At 38.7% G+C, this 15,796-nt stretch overlaps 2 protein-coding genes across 5 annotated transcripts; one reads left to right on the plus strand and one right to left on the minus strand.

Moving 5' to 3' along the window:
- Positions 1–87: 87 nt before the first annotated feature.
- LOC121891182 (tetraspanin-8-like) lies at positions 88–7,332 on the minus strand. The gene is made up of 9 exons (XM_042403973.1): positions 7,251–7,332; positions 6,456–6,521; positions 5,814–5,927; positions 5,553–5,627; positions 5,325–5,423; positions 2,925–3,011; positions 2,460–2,519; positions 2,209–2,292; positions 88–1,886 (listed from the first exon to the last, which is right to left on the minus strand). Exons 1-9 carry the CDS (start codon positions 7,329–7,331, stop codon positions 1,782–1,784), a joined length of 771 nt encoding a protein of 256 aa, XP_042259907.1. The 5' UTR covers position 7,332; the 3' UTR covers positions 88–1,781.
- Positions 7,333–7,448: 116 nt separating this feature from the next.
- Positions 7,449–15,208, plus strand: LOC121891183 (ras-related protein Rab-19-like). 4 transcript variants are annotated; one of them, XM_042403977.1, is made up of 5 exons: positions 7,449–7,533; positions 9,173–9,952; positions 12,366–12,549; positions 13,458–13,561; positions 13,653–15,208. In XM_042403977.1, exons 2-5 carry the CDS (start codon positions 9,758–9,760, stop codon positions 13,842–13,844), a joined length of 675 nt encoding a protein of 224 aa, XP_042259911.1. In that variant the 5' UTR covers positions 7,449–7,533; positions 9,173–9,757; the 3' UTR covers positions 13,845–15,208. The 4 variants fall into 4 exon arrangements, with proteins under 4 accessions (XP_042259911.1, XP_042259908.1, XP_042259909.1 ...); XM_042403974.1 differs by lacking the exon at positions 7,449–7,533 and adding an exon at positions 8,664–8,905; XM_042403975.1 differs by lacking the exon at positions 7,449–7,533 and adding an exon at positions 8,918–9,072.
- Positions 15,209–15,796: the final 588 nt, after the last annotated feature.

A 15,796-nucleotide genomic window follows, 5' to 3' on the forward strand; every position in this document is an offset into this window, starting at 1 on the left:
TTCAAATGAAAAACTACGACATGAAAGGAACAATTATCACATTTTTATTTTTGCTATTTACAATATATTACACAAGTTCATTCCACACACTGAAATAACAGTATATGACAGAAAACAAACAAACAAAAAAAAACATACATTGCAAGAACATATTATATTAGGCATTAATGGTTAAAGTGCACAGGTAGACATTGGATCTGCCGTTTCAGATGAAATTAATTTGACAATTTAGCCAAGGAGCCATTTCAACTGCTGGCAGCTCATGCAGCGAGTCATATTAGAAGTGATGTGGCATAAAGGCTACTTTGGTGAGAGTGGCATTACAGTCAGAATTTCTGTAAGAATATAGATGATCCATTGTCCTACACAAGCCTCTCACAACCTGTCTGGCCTTGACGAAAGCTCCCCAAACCTTGACATAAAACTATATATGAGAAATGAGACAAAACAAATGAGGTTTTACTGCATGTCTACTGTATGTGCAACCAAACAGAATCCCCTTCAGAACAAGTGGAGATGAGCAAACATCGTTTACTCAATGAATGTGCTTTTAAGAAAGTCTGAATGAGGTTTCAAAATATACAATGTGCATATAACAAGGCATCAAGACATTCTGGTGTCCCAATATGAACTGTGACTCATTCCTTTGTCTAACCTGATTATTTACCCATGAAAATCCATTGCTTCATAATAAATAGATATCAGTTTTTTTAATCAAAGTACTTTGTAAACACAGTTTAAGAAAGGTGCTACATAAGAGTTGTTAATATTATTATTTGCTTGTTCAAAGATTATTAGTTGTTGTAATGCTGAAAAGCTTAAGACAAGTACAAATATTTAAATATGTAAGTTCAGATATTTAATTACTTAAACCCATTAATTGAGTAACTTCCAGTGATATTTTGTGTTTTCACTTATGTGGAAATTTTAGCATCAATCGTTCATGTGTTATTGTGATCATTACACATGATGCTGTGATGTAATGCAGCTGCTTCTTCACTAATGTCAGAGTTGAATTGGATACTACAGAGTCATAGTACAGATTTTGTGAAACATGATGATGGAGATATGACTGTAAAACTAAATGCAGCGCTACATTTAACCCAAAAGAAAATAAATAAACTAATAAATAAATTTGTGCGAGTGTCTTAAGTTTTTCTGTACAGATTAATTGGATTAATATCTGTCTTTTAAAAGACTCATTGAGGTGTGAAGGAAATGTGGATGAAACATAATAAATAAGACAACACTATACAATAAATAACAAGTGTAAATGGGGCCAGTGTATTTAGCCCTCAAAACAAACTGGCGACCTGTCTGGGCTTTTACCTTGCCTTTTACCCAATGCATGCTGGGATTGGTTCCAGCCACTAAGACCCTCGACCCCAAACAGGAATATGCAGTTTAAGAAAACAAGCAGCTGGTTAATGCTTGGTAAGATATTCATTTTAGATCATAATTTTTAAGTGAAAAACTGTGAATCAGAGATATGACAAAAGCATGTGAAAATGTGACGATTATTAAAGATTACTTCATTTCATTAATTTGAGTTTTCACAGCAGTAGGCAAAAAAAGATTAATCTGAAACTGATCTATGCATGTAGAGTACTTTGCAACATCAGTTACATGCATTAACATATTAATAGAAAATAATATTGTCAACATATGTTGCTATAGCACAAAGTATCCAGGTTATGGTATACAGCATCATGTGTGCAAATTTAATCAAGTTACGCCCAATAATAATTTGCAGTGTCTATGAAAATATATTTTGAAGGTGACTAGAAGGCACCAGGAACATATCTGTTAGATTGAAGAAGAGCCATGAACTCCTGTTTCCTTTCTATCTGGATCATCAGCTTGATGCTCATAACAAGTAAAACCACCTGAGAATGAAATCACAAGAGTTACATTTTACAAGTGTGTCATGTTCAGTAATAGTTACAATGATTTTCTGCTGACCTAGTATCATATCTGATCATATCTGAAGACCGGAGCCCTTTCTCTAGTATCTATAATAATAATATTTCTTCTTAATTTTAACCTTAGCAATTTGGTGTGTAAATACAATAAACCTGCAAAAAATGTGTTAAGTGCTATATATTGTATGAAATTTGTGTCCAAATTAATAGCTGTATATAGTCCTGTCAAATGTATAGATGGATAAAAATGTAACATACAACAAATGTGACATGGAAAAACACATACCCAAAACACTCCACTTCCAAATTTTATACCCATCGCCAGAGAGAATCCACGTTTCAGTGCGGAAACATAGATCGGTAGGCAAGGCTGTAAATAAACGTAGAGGTTTACTTTATAGGTGGTAGCAAAATAATTACACTGTGAATATATGTAGTAATACTTGATCTAAATATAGTTCATATGGACATTTTGTCATCCTATGTGTCAGACTGTCTACTGGTTCACAAATGCTATGAGTTCTTGAGATCTTTTACCTCTTGATAAACATACTGGTTCTTTGGAGCCCCAAGTGTTGCGCTGCCCCGCAGTCGAATCTGAAGAAGGATACAAAATCCCATTACATTTTGACAAGTATGCCACATGACAATGAAAATGAAGTTGCAATAACATTTTTTAATTTTATCAAAAATCTCACAAGAAGGCATTATAGCCTAATTTTTATGTCAAACGTGTTTTTCCCATTGTGGAGAAAGGTGGACTATTTTTACATGATTAATATGACAGGCCTAGACCACTCGAGAATTTTGTTTGTACCTTAGAGAAAATTGGTGAATGCTGCAAGTTCTCTTAAATCGTTCGCACATGCCCCTTCAAAACAAAAGTGTTGGTATAAGTGGTTCTTGCATGAGGCCCAGTGTGTGGCTTTAAGACCAGTAATCCTGATGAGTCACCTTCACTGGTTATATTCCATTTATATGCCAGTGAAATTAGATACTTACACATTTTCCTGGATATTGACAGTGACAGGAAGCAGGGAGTGTGGAGCCCCAGTCTTTGTAGCCTTCAACAAGACCACAGCACTTAAACTGGGGGTGACACACACAGAAACACACATGCAGGCCAAGTGAAAACCTTAAAGATCTGGTATTATGGCCTTTTTTGACTCATTTGTTCTAAATACTGAGTCTATATTAAACATATCTGTGACATTTTATTCACCAAAGTTGTTTAGATTTCTCTATATCCATCTTTCCTTACATCCCAGATTCCTCTCTGTCCTCCAGCAGGCTGTTTCGGAAACTATTTACATAAAACCAGTACTATTAATGACAACCTACTCCAATTGGCCTGAGATATGGTCCCCACCTTTACCCCAGCCAATCGTAATACTTCCTAATGAATAATACAAGTTCCCTTACGCCTCATCTTTACCTTTGAGTAATTCCTGCAGCTGTCATTCGAACTGGAGTCTAATCCTGAATGGGAAGGGGAAGAGCCTGCTATTGCAGAGTTGAGATAAAGTTGTTTCAGAACGAGAAAATCGTGTCTAAGTTTCCTAACAAACTAAGTCATTTTTTCAACATAAAGAAACAATGATTACAAGTGTTAAAACTTCATCCAAAGATTGAAGATGAAAAAGTTGAAACTCTTGAGAGGTTCTGAGTCTGGTGAAGCAGACAGTCAACTGTAAAATGCGCGGAACAAACACACAACCACTTGCCAGAGGGAAGATTGTCTCCAACAATGAATTTCAGCCATTCCTGGAAAAAATTTCCATTCTCTGGAAGGCTGTAAAGACTTTTTAGCGAATGAACAACCAGCAACACTTCCAGTGTCCTGCTTTGTTTGTCATCCAGCTGCAATGCAAACTCCGACTACAGAAGTTACAGCAAGGGTGGGGTCATGCTAAAGCTTCCTAGCATATTTGATTTGACTTTCTGGTGTGACATTTTAATGGGTTCCACCTCAACACCACTCCCTCTTGAGCCATGAATTTCAAAATTTCAAATATTTTAAAAAGACCAAGGAGATAGAATTGAGTGATTTTACAGCACAGGAGGGCCCCACTATCACCCTAATCCATCCCAAAGCTCATTTTTCTTGTTTTCCACAATACCAGCTCTTTAAGCCATCCCAGATCAACAAATAAAACAGGACAGAATGCATTGCACAATATAAAACACAACAAGCACATCTGCTTGCATGAATGACACATCCTCCCTTTGGACCATTCAATAAAAAGTTGCACAGTCCCTTCATCACCAACAAGTGTAGCAATCACACCCTCGTTTGTGACCTATCACCATCTTCTCTCATTTGAGTTTCAATATATTCTCTACTATATCTACAAACATATGCATTACATATTCAATATGTATGAGGAATGACTCCCCCACGTTAAGAATAAGTGGATACTTCTTTAAGATAAGACACACCTACTTGTTAAGCCACGCCTCAGAGGCTACATATACTGCAGGTGTGGCTTCATCACTCTTTGTTTGCCACCTGAGTGCTATGCGTGACAACACAGCATGAATCCACTGACTGTTTTTACTGTCTTTTTTGCTTTTAATCTTCTAAACCTGCTGTCTTAAACCAGCCGTGCAGCTCTGCTCCTATGGCCTCCTGCTCCTGCTGTTTCTGCTGGCTTCCATTTGCCTATTTGCCCCTATCTTTAGCTGCCGTTTTCCAGTAGTGTTCCCAGTTTTAAAATGTATTTTGCCGGCAGACACCTTGAAAGAAAAAGTTCTAAACAACCCCTTAGATAACACACTCAGTGGAAGTCCGTGTTGAACGCGGTCAAAGTCAGCTAACACCTGACCTGAAACTGTGTAAAGCTAAGCTAACCCCACTATGCTAACTGTAAACAGAAGTCTTTAACAGAGCTGTCAAGTATGAAAAGCCAGCAGGGATAATCTGGTGTGGGTTTTGCTGTTTCAGTACCATAGTAAAATGTGTGTCATGTAGGCCATCAGCAGCTGAGGAATAAGCAAATAATCCCATCCCACACATACATGGACAGCCTTTTCTGAAAATGTTACCTAGCACATCATGGATATAACAACAGTGTGGAGAAATAGTCTGTTCACTGAGAGAACCAAGGTTAATATAATAACCCAATGTTATGGTGTTGGACTTACACATTTTATCAACACCAGAATGTCATGTGACAAGGCCTTATCTTTCTAAATCCATAGATATTTACAGACATTTTTATAGATGGACAGATGGTCACAATGCATAGCTGCATAGGTAAACAACAGTATGGACTCGCAGTGATCCAATGTAGTGCTGAAATCATAGAAATAAGAGCTACTTCCATGTGGTAGAAATACAGCTCCTCTTCGGAAAAACTTCCCCTTAATCAATCAACTTAAAAGTAAATATCAGTTGCTTACATGTGCTTGAATACTGTACAGTAAGGTCCTGTTGGCTTTATTGGTTCCAGTAAGTGGCATCATGGCCAGCAACTTGGACTCCTCCCGGACCACACCTGTCTGAAGAGAGAAATCACAATGAGCACTGCTATTTTAAACAGTTTTTAAGGTTATGTTTACACTTTCAAAATGAAATGAAATGCTGCAAAAAATTAGATGTTGTAAATGCAGAATATTGAAGTACTGTACCTCATAAACATCTTGGTAACTTAGTGCTGTTTTAACAATTATTGTTTGACTGGCTGCCGCCATCCCAGCTGCAAACTACACACACACACAAACGATTGATAGTAAGTGAGAAAGAAACACACAGTGTCCTACACAAATAAAACATCTTGCAGGAATTGTGCACAATATTTTTTTTTCTCAACACATTCCTCCTGACCACAAAGATACAGAAATACATGCACAAGAACACAAACAGACACAAGATTTTTTTTTTTTTTTTACCAGAATCAAACACCATCTCTTTCCTCTACAGGCTCCAATCACACCAAGCACTGACAGCAGCAGACAGCCAATTTCTAGGATGTAGAGTATCACTACAGAGACATTGGACACCAGCTGAGGAGAAAAATAACACTGATGTTAAAAGCAATACATTGACTTTTTTGGGGGGCATATACCCTGACCAACTCACGTAAAGATGACAATTGTTCTGCTATCATTATTCAATGTAAAAAATAATCTAAGCTCAAACATCCACTTAGTTATTAACTCATTTATTTACATGTATTGTATCGTGATTACTTGTTCTCAAGGGTGGAGCAGGATTGCCACAATAACATGGCTGTAAAAAGGGTCAAAGGCCAGGGTCAGCTACAGAACGGTACCCTTAGCACCTGATGATAATTCACAGTCTTGTTCAAGGACACGTCACCAGGCAGATGCTTGCCGACATGAGTGGGCTTGAACTCTTGTTTTCCAGAGAAAGGACAATATAAAAAGGTGCCGCTGTAGTGGGTGGCGGCAATACTGATGGAATACAAAGTATGTAGGTCTATTAATTATTCCCTGGGTGTTCTTGGTTATCTATTCACTTCTATTATCTATCATTATTTTCACCCAGTGAGAAGTAGAAGACAATCTTACTTGGCCAGCTTGTAAGAGGTCCCTATGACCAGCCACTGTCATTGTCAACATGAAGAAGCACAGTGCCTTTGGAGGAAAAGAACACAAAACATTAGGTCCACAAGTTAAGACATGAAAATGCTCAAGACTATACAGACATTGAAAGAAAGAAACATCTCTGTCACCACAAATGTTTTTACATTTGTGCTGCCTTTTGGTGAACTCATAGGTGTCACCTCTTGCAGGAGGAGGAGTTGATTTTGGAGGAGATTAAATGGTAATAGCATGCCATCTAGGATGAGCCAAAACACTGAAATAACTATGCCATTACATGACAGTTACATCACAGCCAAGTCCAGGCCTACTGAATGTGAGTCTAAACTCACAGATGACAACAAAAACATACTGACAACATTAGCACCATCAGACAGTTTGAAGAGGGAGGAAAAGGATGCTTGTCCTTTGTGTAAATGCAAATGTATACGCATTTTGGCGGCTTTTTGAGACACAGAACCATGAATGTATTTCTCATATTTTTATGTGGAACGTTAAATTATCATGGTAGCTATGAATTGGACTGCAGACGTTGCAACATTATACATAATTCTGATAGAGGAGATTCGTCACCATCTCTGTCTGTTAGTCGGTCATAACATCTTCTTAATTGGATTAATTATAAATTGAGTAGTAATTTAGGACAAATTAACAGTAGCAAAACACAAACAAGTATTTAATAGGAAAGACAGTCTCTATAAAAGCCAAACAGATAGGCCTCTTTGGCTTAACTTGCATTCATAACCAATGAAATCTACCTACCATATTCACAGCACATGCGAAAATAAACGGCCTTTTCAGACTCGTTTTATCCGCCACCACGACCACTGCGCTCCGCTGCATTCTGCCGCTGCTCTGCCAGGCTCTAAAACGCCCTTTTAGACACAGAAAATATTACGGCTATGTAGACCTGTGATTTTAACAGTAGAGCATCTATCCGCACAGGACGTCACTGTGATGTACAGGACGAGGGGGTCTGTGCCGCCTTCACGTACAGTCGGAAGTGTTGGAATTCAGGGGATTAGAGCACTGGAATGACGATCAGGTATGATGGCTGTATGCTATATTAGCAGGGTACCCAACACACCCCTCACGATCCTCTGATTTTTTTTTTTTTTTTTTTACTTTATTTTTTATTTTTCATTAGTCATATTTTAATTAAACATTTCAGACATGTTTATTTCCCGACATGAAGATGTAGATGTTGTTTGAAAGTATTGTCAGTAATAAAATTGAACAAAAATTGTAGAACGTAAACAGGAAAAGACACAAATTCACAGACGAACAAAAAAATGTAGACATGACCCCAGTTTCCTTGAGGCAGTCTCCCTCTTTTTATGCAGCTCAATGATTTGGTAGTCCTATTCCTTTCATCCCTTGGTTATTAGACTAATATGAGCATCAGTTAATCATCACTGGGCCATTCAGCCAAAATCTCTCCCACCCTGCCTGCTCGATTGTTTACATATTCAAACCAAAAATGTTACTCATGAGTAGGGCAGCTACTCATGTTGCATTCTTCTGAATAAACAACCTAAGATCGTAAAATGACAGCTACAGCATTATTACATTTATCGACATTCATCTGCAAAATAATAGCGATGGTTTCACTGTGTTTTCAGTGGGTTTCTCTTCACAAACATATGTGTGGCCGTTTGTTCAAAGCCGGATAAGTTCACTTTAAATTCTGGGTGAGATCCCAAAGCTTCTCTAATGGTGTATTACAAGGGAAAGGAACACATAATGATACTCAAAACATCTAAAATAATTTGCTTTAATGGTGCATTCATACTGTATAAAAACGCAGATGCAGAATGTGATGTTATGCAGCATGGGAAAAAATGTTGTTTTAAGGGGGGGGGGGGGGGTTAAGTTTTTTTCTTAGGGATGTTGTAACATCCCTAATGATAGAAATACCATGTGTAAGCAGAAACTCTCTATTGACATTAAATCTGATTTCTAACTAATGTTCATCATCTGTTCGTAACCTCCTGTTCCTTGTTGGCTGTCTGAGTGGGGCTTTATTCTGCCAGACCACGTGGGGGCGTTGCTTAGGTGTTAATACTACATATTGTACATTCCTTTTTCCCTTAAACTGCAGCATCACCGATAGCAGTTTTGCCCTTAGAATCTTGTGGTCATTGTTGTCTTGTTATTACTTGAAACCTCCAAATAACATTTTCCCCTACTGACAAAACTTGTACATATGCAGGTTCTATATCTGCTCATTTATTATTGTTATCCTGAGTGGAACATTGAAATCTAAGTTGCCATTTTATGACTATACCACTATTTAAAAACATGTATTGTCCCAGAGAGTCTGTGAGGTCTATGAGGTTAACTGAGATCCTTATAAACTGACTGCATTTCCCACAATCCCTCAGCAGTAAAGGGGCTGGGCCACTATTCCAGAACAGGTAGGGCAGGATTCTATTGTTTCCACAGGTGCTTTAAAGAGAGGAAGAGAGAGAGAGAGAAAGAGAGAGAGAGACAGAGAGAGAGAGACAGGAGCCTACTATACAAGTCAATAGGACCAGGAAAGACCGGTGGGGGGAAAAAACTGACATGTGTGAAAGAGAAGCAGGTGGATCAGACAGCACCCTGGAATTACTGATGAAACAGCAGTTTTTCATCCTTTTTTACTTCCTGTTTTAGTTAAAGAAAATTCCTCTTTTCGTTGACAGACAGCTCACCAGAACCCGTGCAGGAGGCCAACAGTGATGGGATGTGTATTCACGCTTTCTGTTGCCAGGGGCTATGAAGTGGGTCAACACCTGAGAAGGAGCTGAAAGGAGCAGCAGCAGCAGCAGCAGCAAAACTGAGACAGTTTTTGTCCTGCTGAAAGAGTACAAGAGGGGAGAGGCAGGCAGACTGAGCGAGCAGGAGACACAAAGCAGAAACAATTGGAGAACACAACTGAAATCAGGCACACTTACTTACTGTTGCTTTTAAATTTTGAGCAGCACCATTTTTTTTTAAAGGAATTTGCATCTCGACAAACTTTCCCACAACTTCAAACTGGTTTTACAAGCTACATGTGGACTAACTTAACTAAATTTACTCTGCTGTTAGGAATATAGCCTGAATGAATGAATGAAACTTCTCAAATAATAACATTTTGGGTTCCATTTCCCATCCTTTAAAATTCTCATTCAAGCTCAAGGGTGACTTAGCATCTCTCAGCTCAAAGGCCAAACATTCCTGGTGATCTACAGGAGAAGTCATTTCCTCTTTTCTCACACCTTCAGAAACTCTGCTCTACCTCCGCCATGCAGACCCCAGGATCTGAACATGACGATTCTTTTGATTTCCTGTTTAAGATCATCCTGATCGGAGACTCTAACGTAGGGAAAACCTGTGTGGTTCAAAATTTCAAGTCAGGGATTTTCTCAGAGAAACAGCAGAACACCATTGGGGTGGATTTCACTGTACGAACCGTGGATATTGAGGGGAAGAAAGTGAAGGTTAGTATGTAGTGTGTTTAAGCATTTGTGTGTGTGTGTGTGTGTGTGTGTGTGTGTGTGTGTGTGTGTGTGTGTGTGTGTGTGTGTGTGTGTGTGTGTGTGTGTGTGTGTGTGTGTGCAGTGGATTTTGTGGACATAAAAACATTGATGTCAAAGAACATATTTGTATGTGGGGTCTGTCAGGGTGTGTGTGTTTGTTGCAGTGATGTTAAAAACATCAAGCAGCCAACAGTAAAACCCTGAATGCCAAAATACAAAGCTGCATACATCTGTGCAACCAGCCGTAGGGGGAAGTAGAATTTCAGAATTTCCATTTTAAAATAAAGTCAACAGAGTAGATAAAAAAACAGCTTTAAAAAGAGTTTTGACATCTTTATACATTTCAGAATTGATAGATTTCAGAAACACTATCAAAATTGAGCATATACCTGCATGTGACTGCAGTTTAATTTAAATGTAAAGATTTGGCATTCAGAAGGGCTAAAGAAGGACCATAAGAGGCCAGAATTCTCCAGTGTTTACTGCTAAATGCCTTGATCATTATCATGGAGACTTGCTGGTGTCAGTTGGCTCTGACAATGACAGGCTGCTCAACATGGTTGCAGGCATTTTGGTGAACTTTTGAATGGAAAGTATGAGAACAGTAGGAAAGTAAAGGTAATTATTTGTCTTTAAGAATAGCAATATTTTCTGAGTGAAACTCCTGTCAAAGATGTGAAAGGGGCCAATCATGTGTGATGGACTTTTCAGGGTTTAGGAGTAAATCACGCTACAGTGTTGTGTCCCTTGGTTAAAATGTCAGTTAGACTCCATCCAAAACAAGTTAGACCAGCTGTCAGCATGAAGGACCTGTACTTCAGGTTTCTCCGCTCTGTGTTTTGTACTGACAAAAACAAGCCTGGAATAACTTTTTTTTCTGTGTCGAGGCAGGAAAGGAACTAAGTGGTTTAGGTGCACTCTGATTGGTTCTGTATACATCAAAAGTCAACATGTCACCACCTGATTAGTGGCTATTTACAGTGTCATGTATTCACTACTAAAATCGGATTAGTCCCACCACTGCTCACTTGTTTGGGCAAAACAACAAGGAGGAAAAAAAACTACTTTACAAATAAAATTAGGCTTGAACGCATTTTATTTCCATTACTGAGAACGAACAGAAGGGCTTTAGTCTGAAATCTATTCAACATTTACTTAAACATATTCAGGCAAATGGTTTATTTTCCTATCACCTCTCACTAATAAACTGTTCGTTTACTGTCAGGTGTTGTGTGTAAATATGCCCAGAAAAAGCACTTTCTGTAATGATATATCAAAATTTAACACAAAAGTCTCACTGTTCTCTCACTAGGTTTATTTGTAAATTTGTTATAGCTATGGGCAAGATAGAGTCTGTTACACAACACACACACACATACATACATAGAGAAACACACGTATACTAACTGTATTGTTCTGTGGATCAGCCAGTTAGATGGTTGCAGGATAAAAATTCATGGCACACTTTATTAAAATCAACACATTATCAACTGAACATAAATGTGGGACAGAATATTCCCTCTGGTCTTTCTGTCTTTATGCTTAACATAAATATAATGTCAGACCGCAGGCAGGCTGTTAGCTGCATCTAACAGTCTAGAAGCATTACATTTTAACTTTCGAATCAACAAATCACAATCATTTTAAGCTTGTAAAAGTAACGTGATGAGTTAGATTACTTGGTAATTTTAAAGAGTTTGGGGTTCAAGCAAGTCAAACAAAATGACAGTTCCTGTTTCTGTGTTTAACTTCAACCCCCAACTAACATTTCAAGCCTGAGGCTGTATATTTGAGCCACCATGTTTAAGACATTTCACTTCTGGGTTTCTTGGGTAATCAGCAGACATTAGTGTGCAGGGTGATGGTTTCCTTGAATTTCTGGTTAAAATGAAGGTGAGTTCTTGTAAGTTTCTTTGTCTGTTCAGTTTAACAAAGTGAATCAGTCCACTCCCTGCTGTTTTTTTAGTTTTTCTGTTTGTACATGAAGGATTAAGCATCATTAAACAGGGAAGAAAGCACAGGACCTGTTTAGGAAGATTATCTGGTTTAGAAGCTTATTCAGTAAAAGTAGACGTGGTTCAAACCCTTCAACACTGCTGCTGAAAACAAACAGGTTGAGCTGACGAGTCTGAATCAGTTGCTATGGTAGCCGTTACCACACTAACACGTGGTCTGTGCTGTCAGATGCTCAGGGACTATTCTGCAGTGGGAGACCAAGGAATCACTATTTCCCCAGAGAGAGTGTGTGTGGTTTGTGTGTGTCTGGTTTTGCGTGTGTGTAAAGCATACATCCAGTCATTTATATTGCAGTCATATAGCTGTGTGGATGTTGAAGCTGATTCATTGTTTTCACGTGTGTGTATGTGTTTAACAGATGCAGGTGTGGGACACAGCAGGACAGGAGAGGTTTCGTACGATCACCCAGAGCTACTACCGCAGCGCTCACGGCGCCATGATCACCTATGACATCACACGACGCTCGACCTTTGACTCGGTGGCCGAGTGGATCCGAGAGGTGGAGCTTTATGGGGCAGCCAATGTGGTGCTGGTTCTCATAGGTGAGTGTGGATGTGACTGTTACACGTGAGTGCGTGTATTTTTGAGTGACTTGTGCACAAGGACATGTGGTCAAAATAACAGGAACATCTGAGAATATGTTGTAATAAGAGTGCATCAAACACAGTAGGTGTGAGTTTAACTCAATGGTCATTTTTTAGGCTGTTTCTGGTGTTGCTGTAGTGAATTGGCTCATATTGTCAACTTTCCTGGTTCAGATTTTTTTTTCTGTCTATCCAAGTAATTAAGTGCTGAATGATTTTTTCCACTAGCTGAGGTGTTTCAGTTGTCAGGGAATACTTTGATGTTAGTAACACTGAACAAATGATTTCTTCCCAGGACACACTGGATGTTGTTAGAGGTAATAATTTGATTTTTTAAATGCCTCTAATAGCATAGGTGGCAGCAGTAGAATCAATATTTTGAGTATGTGGTGGATATACGCAAAGCACTAAATGTAAGAATCAAACCAGGGTTTTCAAGTCCACTCAGCTCTTTTCAATCTTGGTATGACAATGGCACTCAGCCATGATACTTTCTATTGTTTTGTAGACCAGTCCAAATAAAACCTCATAATCTGTCAAACAGAGGGAAAGAATTTAAATCAAAATTCAATAATTTTCTAACCAGCTTTTGTGTGGTTAAAGTGACTTTAAGCCCAATTTGGTTTCTTTGGGTCTGTGACTAATCCTGTTGTGCCTGTAGAAAATTTAAATTTTCAAGTCAATGGATCAACTTTGTCTTTTTGTTTACACTGTTGGGACGATGGAATTAACATGTAAATTGAGTGCACTGGTAACAAAACTTTGGCAATACAGACTCTGGTTTGGAATTAAAGTTGATTTTAAGTTTAACTGGTGTCTTGAGGTGTTTGTCTACATCTCCTAGTTCCCTGTTTCTCTCATTCTAGGTAATAAATGTGACTTGGAGCAGGAGCGCGAGGTTCTATTTGAGGAGGCCTGCAGTCTGGCAAAAGACAGAGGCGTCCTAGCTGCTCTAGAAACATCTGCTAAGGTAATGAGTATACTCATGCACATAAAGCACTCATAAGAGAAATTGGGTTTGGTTGAAATTGCAAACTAAAGTTCCCCTTTCCTATGTCTAGGAGAGTCAGAATGTGGAAGAAGCCTTCATGATGATGGCGAGGGAGCTGCTGTCTCGTAATGGCCTTCACGTCCAGCAGGGGGACGTGGAGAGCAACAGCAGCACACCCAGAGTTCTCCTCCGGGCCAACTCTCGGCCGGTGAATGGTGCCGGGGCCGTTTATGCAACACCAGAGAAGAAGTCGTGTTGTTGAGGAAGAAAAGTGATGGAATATGGAAATAAAGAGTTGACAGTGGATGGATAATGAGACGGGGGGTAAAAAAGAGGAAGATCTTGAGGATACATAGATGCATGGATATGGCTGGCAACGCCTCAAGAACCGAGGAATTCTGGGCCATTCATTGGAAAGTATTGAAAAATCTTGAAAAAAAAGAGTACTATTCTGTGGCTGATGACTTACCTGGTGCAAATAGAATTGTTTTGTACCACAAGGACATAAAAGTCAATGCAACAACCAGGCATGTTTACTAATGGGGGAGTAAAAGACAGTGATCAGTGGTGATGGGTGTGATCAGTGTTAGGGGAAGGTTACATTAAGCAAATGTCATTTATATCAGCCTTACCTGCACTGTTTTATTCCCCTATTTAATGTCATGTCATCTGCACAAGATGCTGTGAAACTGTCACTACTCCTATTTTGGAAATGTTTGCACTGCCAAAAATGAAACAATGAATGAATGTAAGCAATCTAATATCAGAAACAGCATATCAGAAACATTTACAAACTAATGCATTAATACAGCAGTTAACACAAAAAGTAACATCATGTGAAACAATAACAATAAAGTTATGTGCTGTTATCCTTAACACAATCAGTGCAATTAAGTACAAACACAAAACAGCTCAATATCTGGTGTGTTTTTGTCAAAATGCTGTAGTCATAAAACTTATTATGAAGCAATTCATATTATTGTAGTTGGGTGAGTATTTCACCCAGGTGAGCTCATGCGGTGCCTCTGTGATGAGCTGTGATCCTCTGCTGCTCTGCTCTGGATGAGACTGTCCTGGAGAACTGGTGGGCTCAAACCTGCTGAAGCCAAAAGACTGTGAATTATTACTTTTTTGTTTGACTTTCTCTTGTTACAGTTATATGCACAGTGATGTCTCACATTGTTATAAATGTATTTATAAGGGCGGTTAATGTGTTATTACGTGGATTCACTGTCTGATCAGCTCATACAGTATGATGAAGGAGCAGAAGCGAGGAAACTGTTGGCTTGTTTCCTGGCTTTTCCTGAGAAATTGGTGTTCCGTACAGATTTTGGTGGAAAATTAAAGGAAAACCCAACATGAAGTGTAAGGTTTTGGGCCACTGCGTGCTGTCAGAACAGTGTCAATGCACCTTGGCTTAGGTTTAACAAGTCTTTTAAGATATTACCGGAGAACACTGTCTAACATGTCAGTCCAAAATCCCATAGGTGTTGAACTGTGAGATCTGTTAACTGTGAAGGCCATAGCATCTAATCTGTTCTGTCACACATACTCTGTAACTGCACATCGATGCTCATTGGCTCAGACAATAAAGACCAAATTAATTTAAAACATCTGAGAAGGCAACTAAGGGACAATCAACTGCTTCCTGTTTGCATGCAACCCAGTAAACAGGAAATGGGTCTAATCACCTTGAAGGCCAAATTCATGCCAAGCTCACTGTAAACACAGCAGCCAAACTAAAGGCTGCTGTACTAAACTAACTACTAAACTAACTGAAAAGGCTTACAACATATAATCTTTCTTGGTTTATTGCCAAGTTTGCAGGCATTATCTTAACACCAATCTAGAGGTTATTTAGCTGAACTCAATCTGCCTCAATATTTATTTATTCAGGGCAGTGCAGTCCAAGCGAAAAAGCAAGGATTAGCCAGGTCAGTGATAAAAAATGAAAATGTGGCTCCATCTGATAAGCAATAAATGATAAATCTGTGACCATAAAACCATTTTATTCCTCATTAGTTAATTCATTTGAGTGCCAAAGAGTAAATTGTAATCTGGTCTGTCTTTCATTTCTTTTTGTTTTGAGTACACATGACATTTGTCTTGGGCCCCAAAATATAAAACACAGACAACTAAAATATAGAATGTGCATCATAAGAGAGATTCAAGTTTCAGAGAAGGAACACGGCCATTGTGCATTGGTTTCCAGTC

The sequence above is a fragment of the Thunnus maccoyii genome, chromosome 23 (genome assembly GCF_910596095.1).
Source record: "Thunnus maccoyii chromosome 23, fThuMac1.1, whole genome shotgun sequence".
Taxonomy (NCBI): Eukaryota; Metazoa; Chordata; class Actinopteri; order Scombriformes; family Scombridae; genus Thunnus; species Thunnus maccoyii.

Bases quoted from the DNA above. Each gene is read 5' to 3' on its own strand.
- LOC121891182 (XM_042403973.1), bottom strand. From the start codon at position 7,331: ATGCAGCGGAGCGCAGTGGTCGTGGTGGCGGATAAAACGAGTCTGAAA. The intron at 3,012-5,324 runs GTAAGCAACTGA...TGTCACCCCCAG, and splicing joins TGTACAGTATTCAAGCACAT to TTTAAGTGCTGTGGTCTTGT. The intron at 1,887-2,208 runs GTATGTGTTTTT...TTTCATTCTCAG, and splicing joins TTGGAAGTGGAGTGTTTTGG to GTGGTTTTACTTGTTATGAG.
- LOC121891183 (XM_042403977.1), top strand. From the start codon at position 9,758: ATGCAGACCCCAGGATCTGAACATGACGATTCTTTTGATTTCCTGTTT. The intron at 9,953-12,365 runs GTTAGTATGTAG...TGTGTTTAACAG, and splicing joins TTGAGGGGAAGAAAGTGAAG to ATGCAGGTGTGGGACACAGC. The intron at 12,550-13,457 runs GTGAGTGTGGAT...CTCTCATTCTAG, and splicing joins TGTGGTGCTGGTTCTCATAG to GTAATAAATGTGACTTGGAG.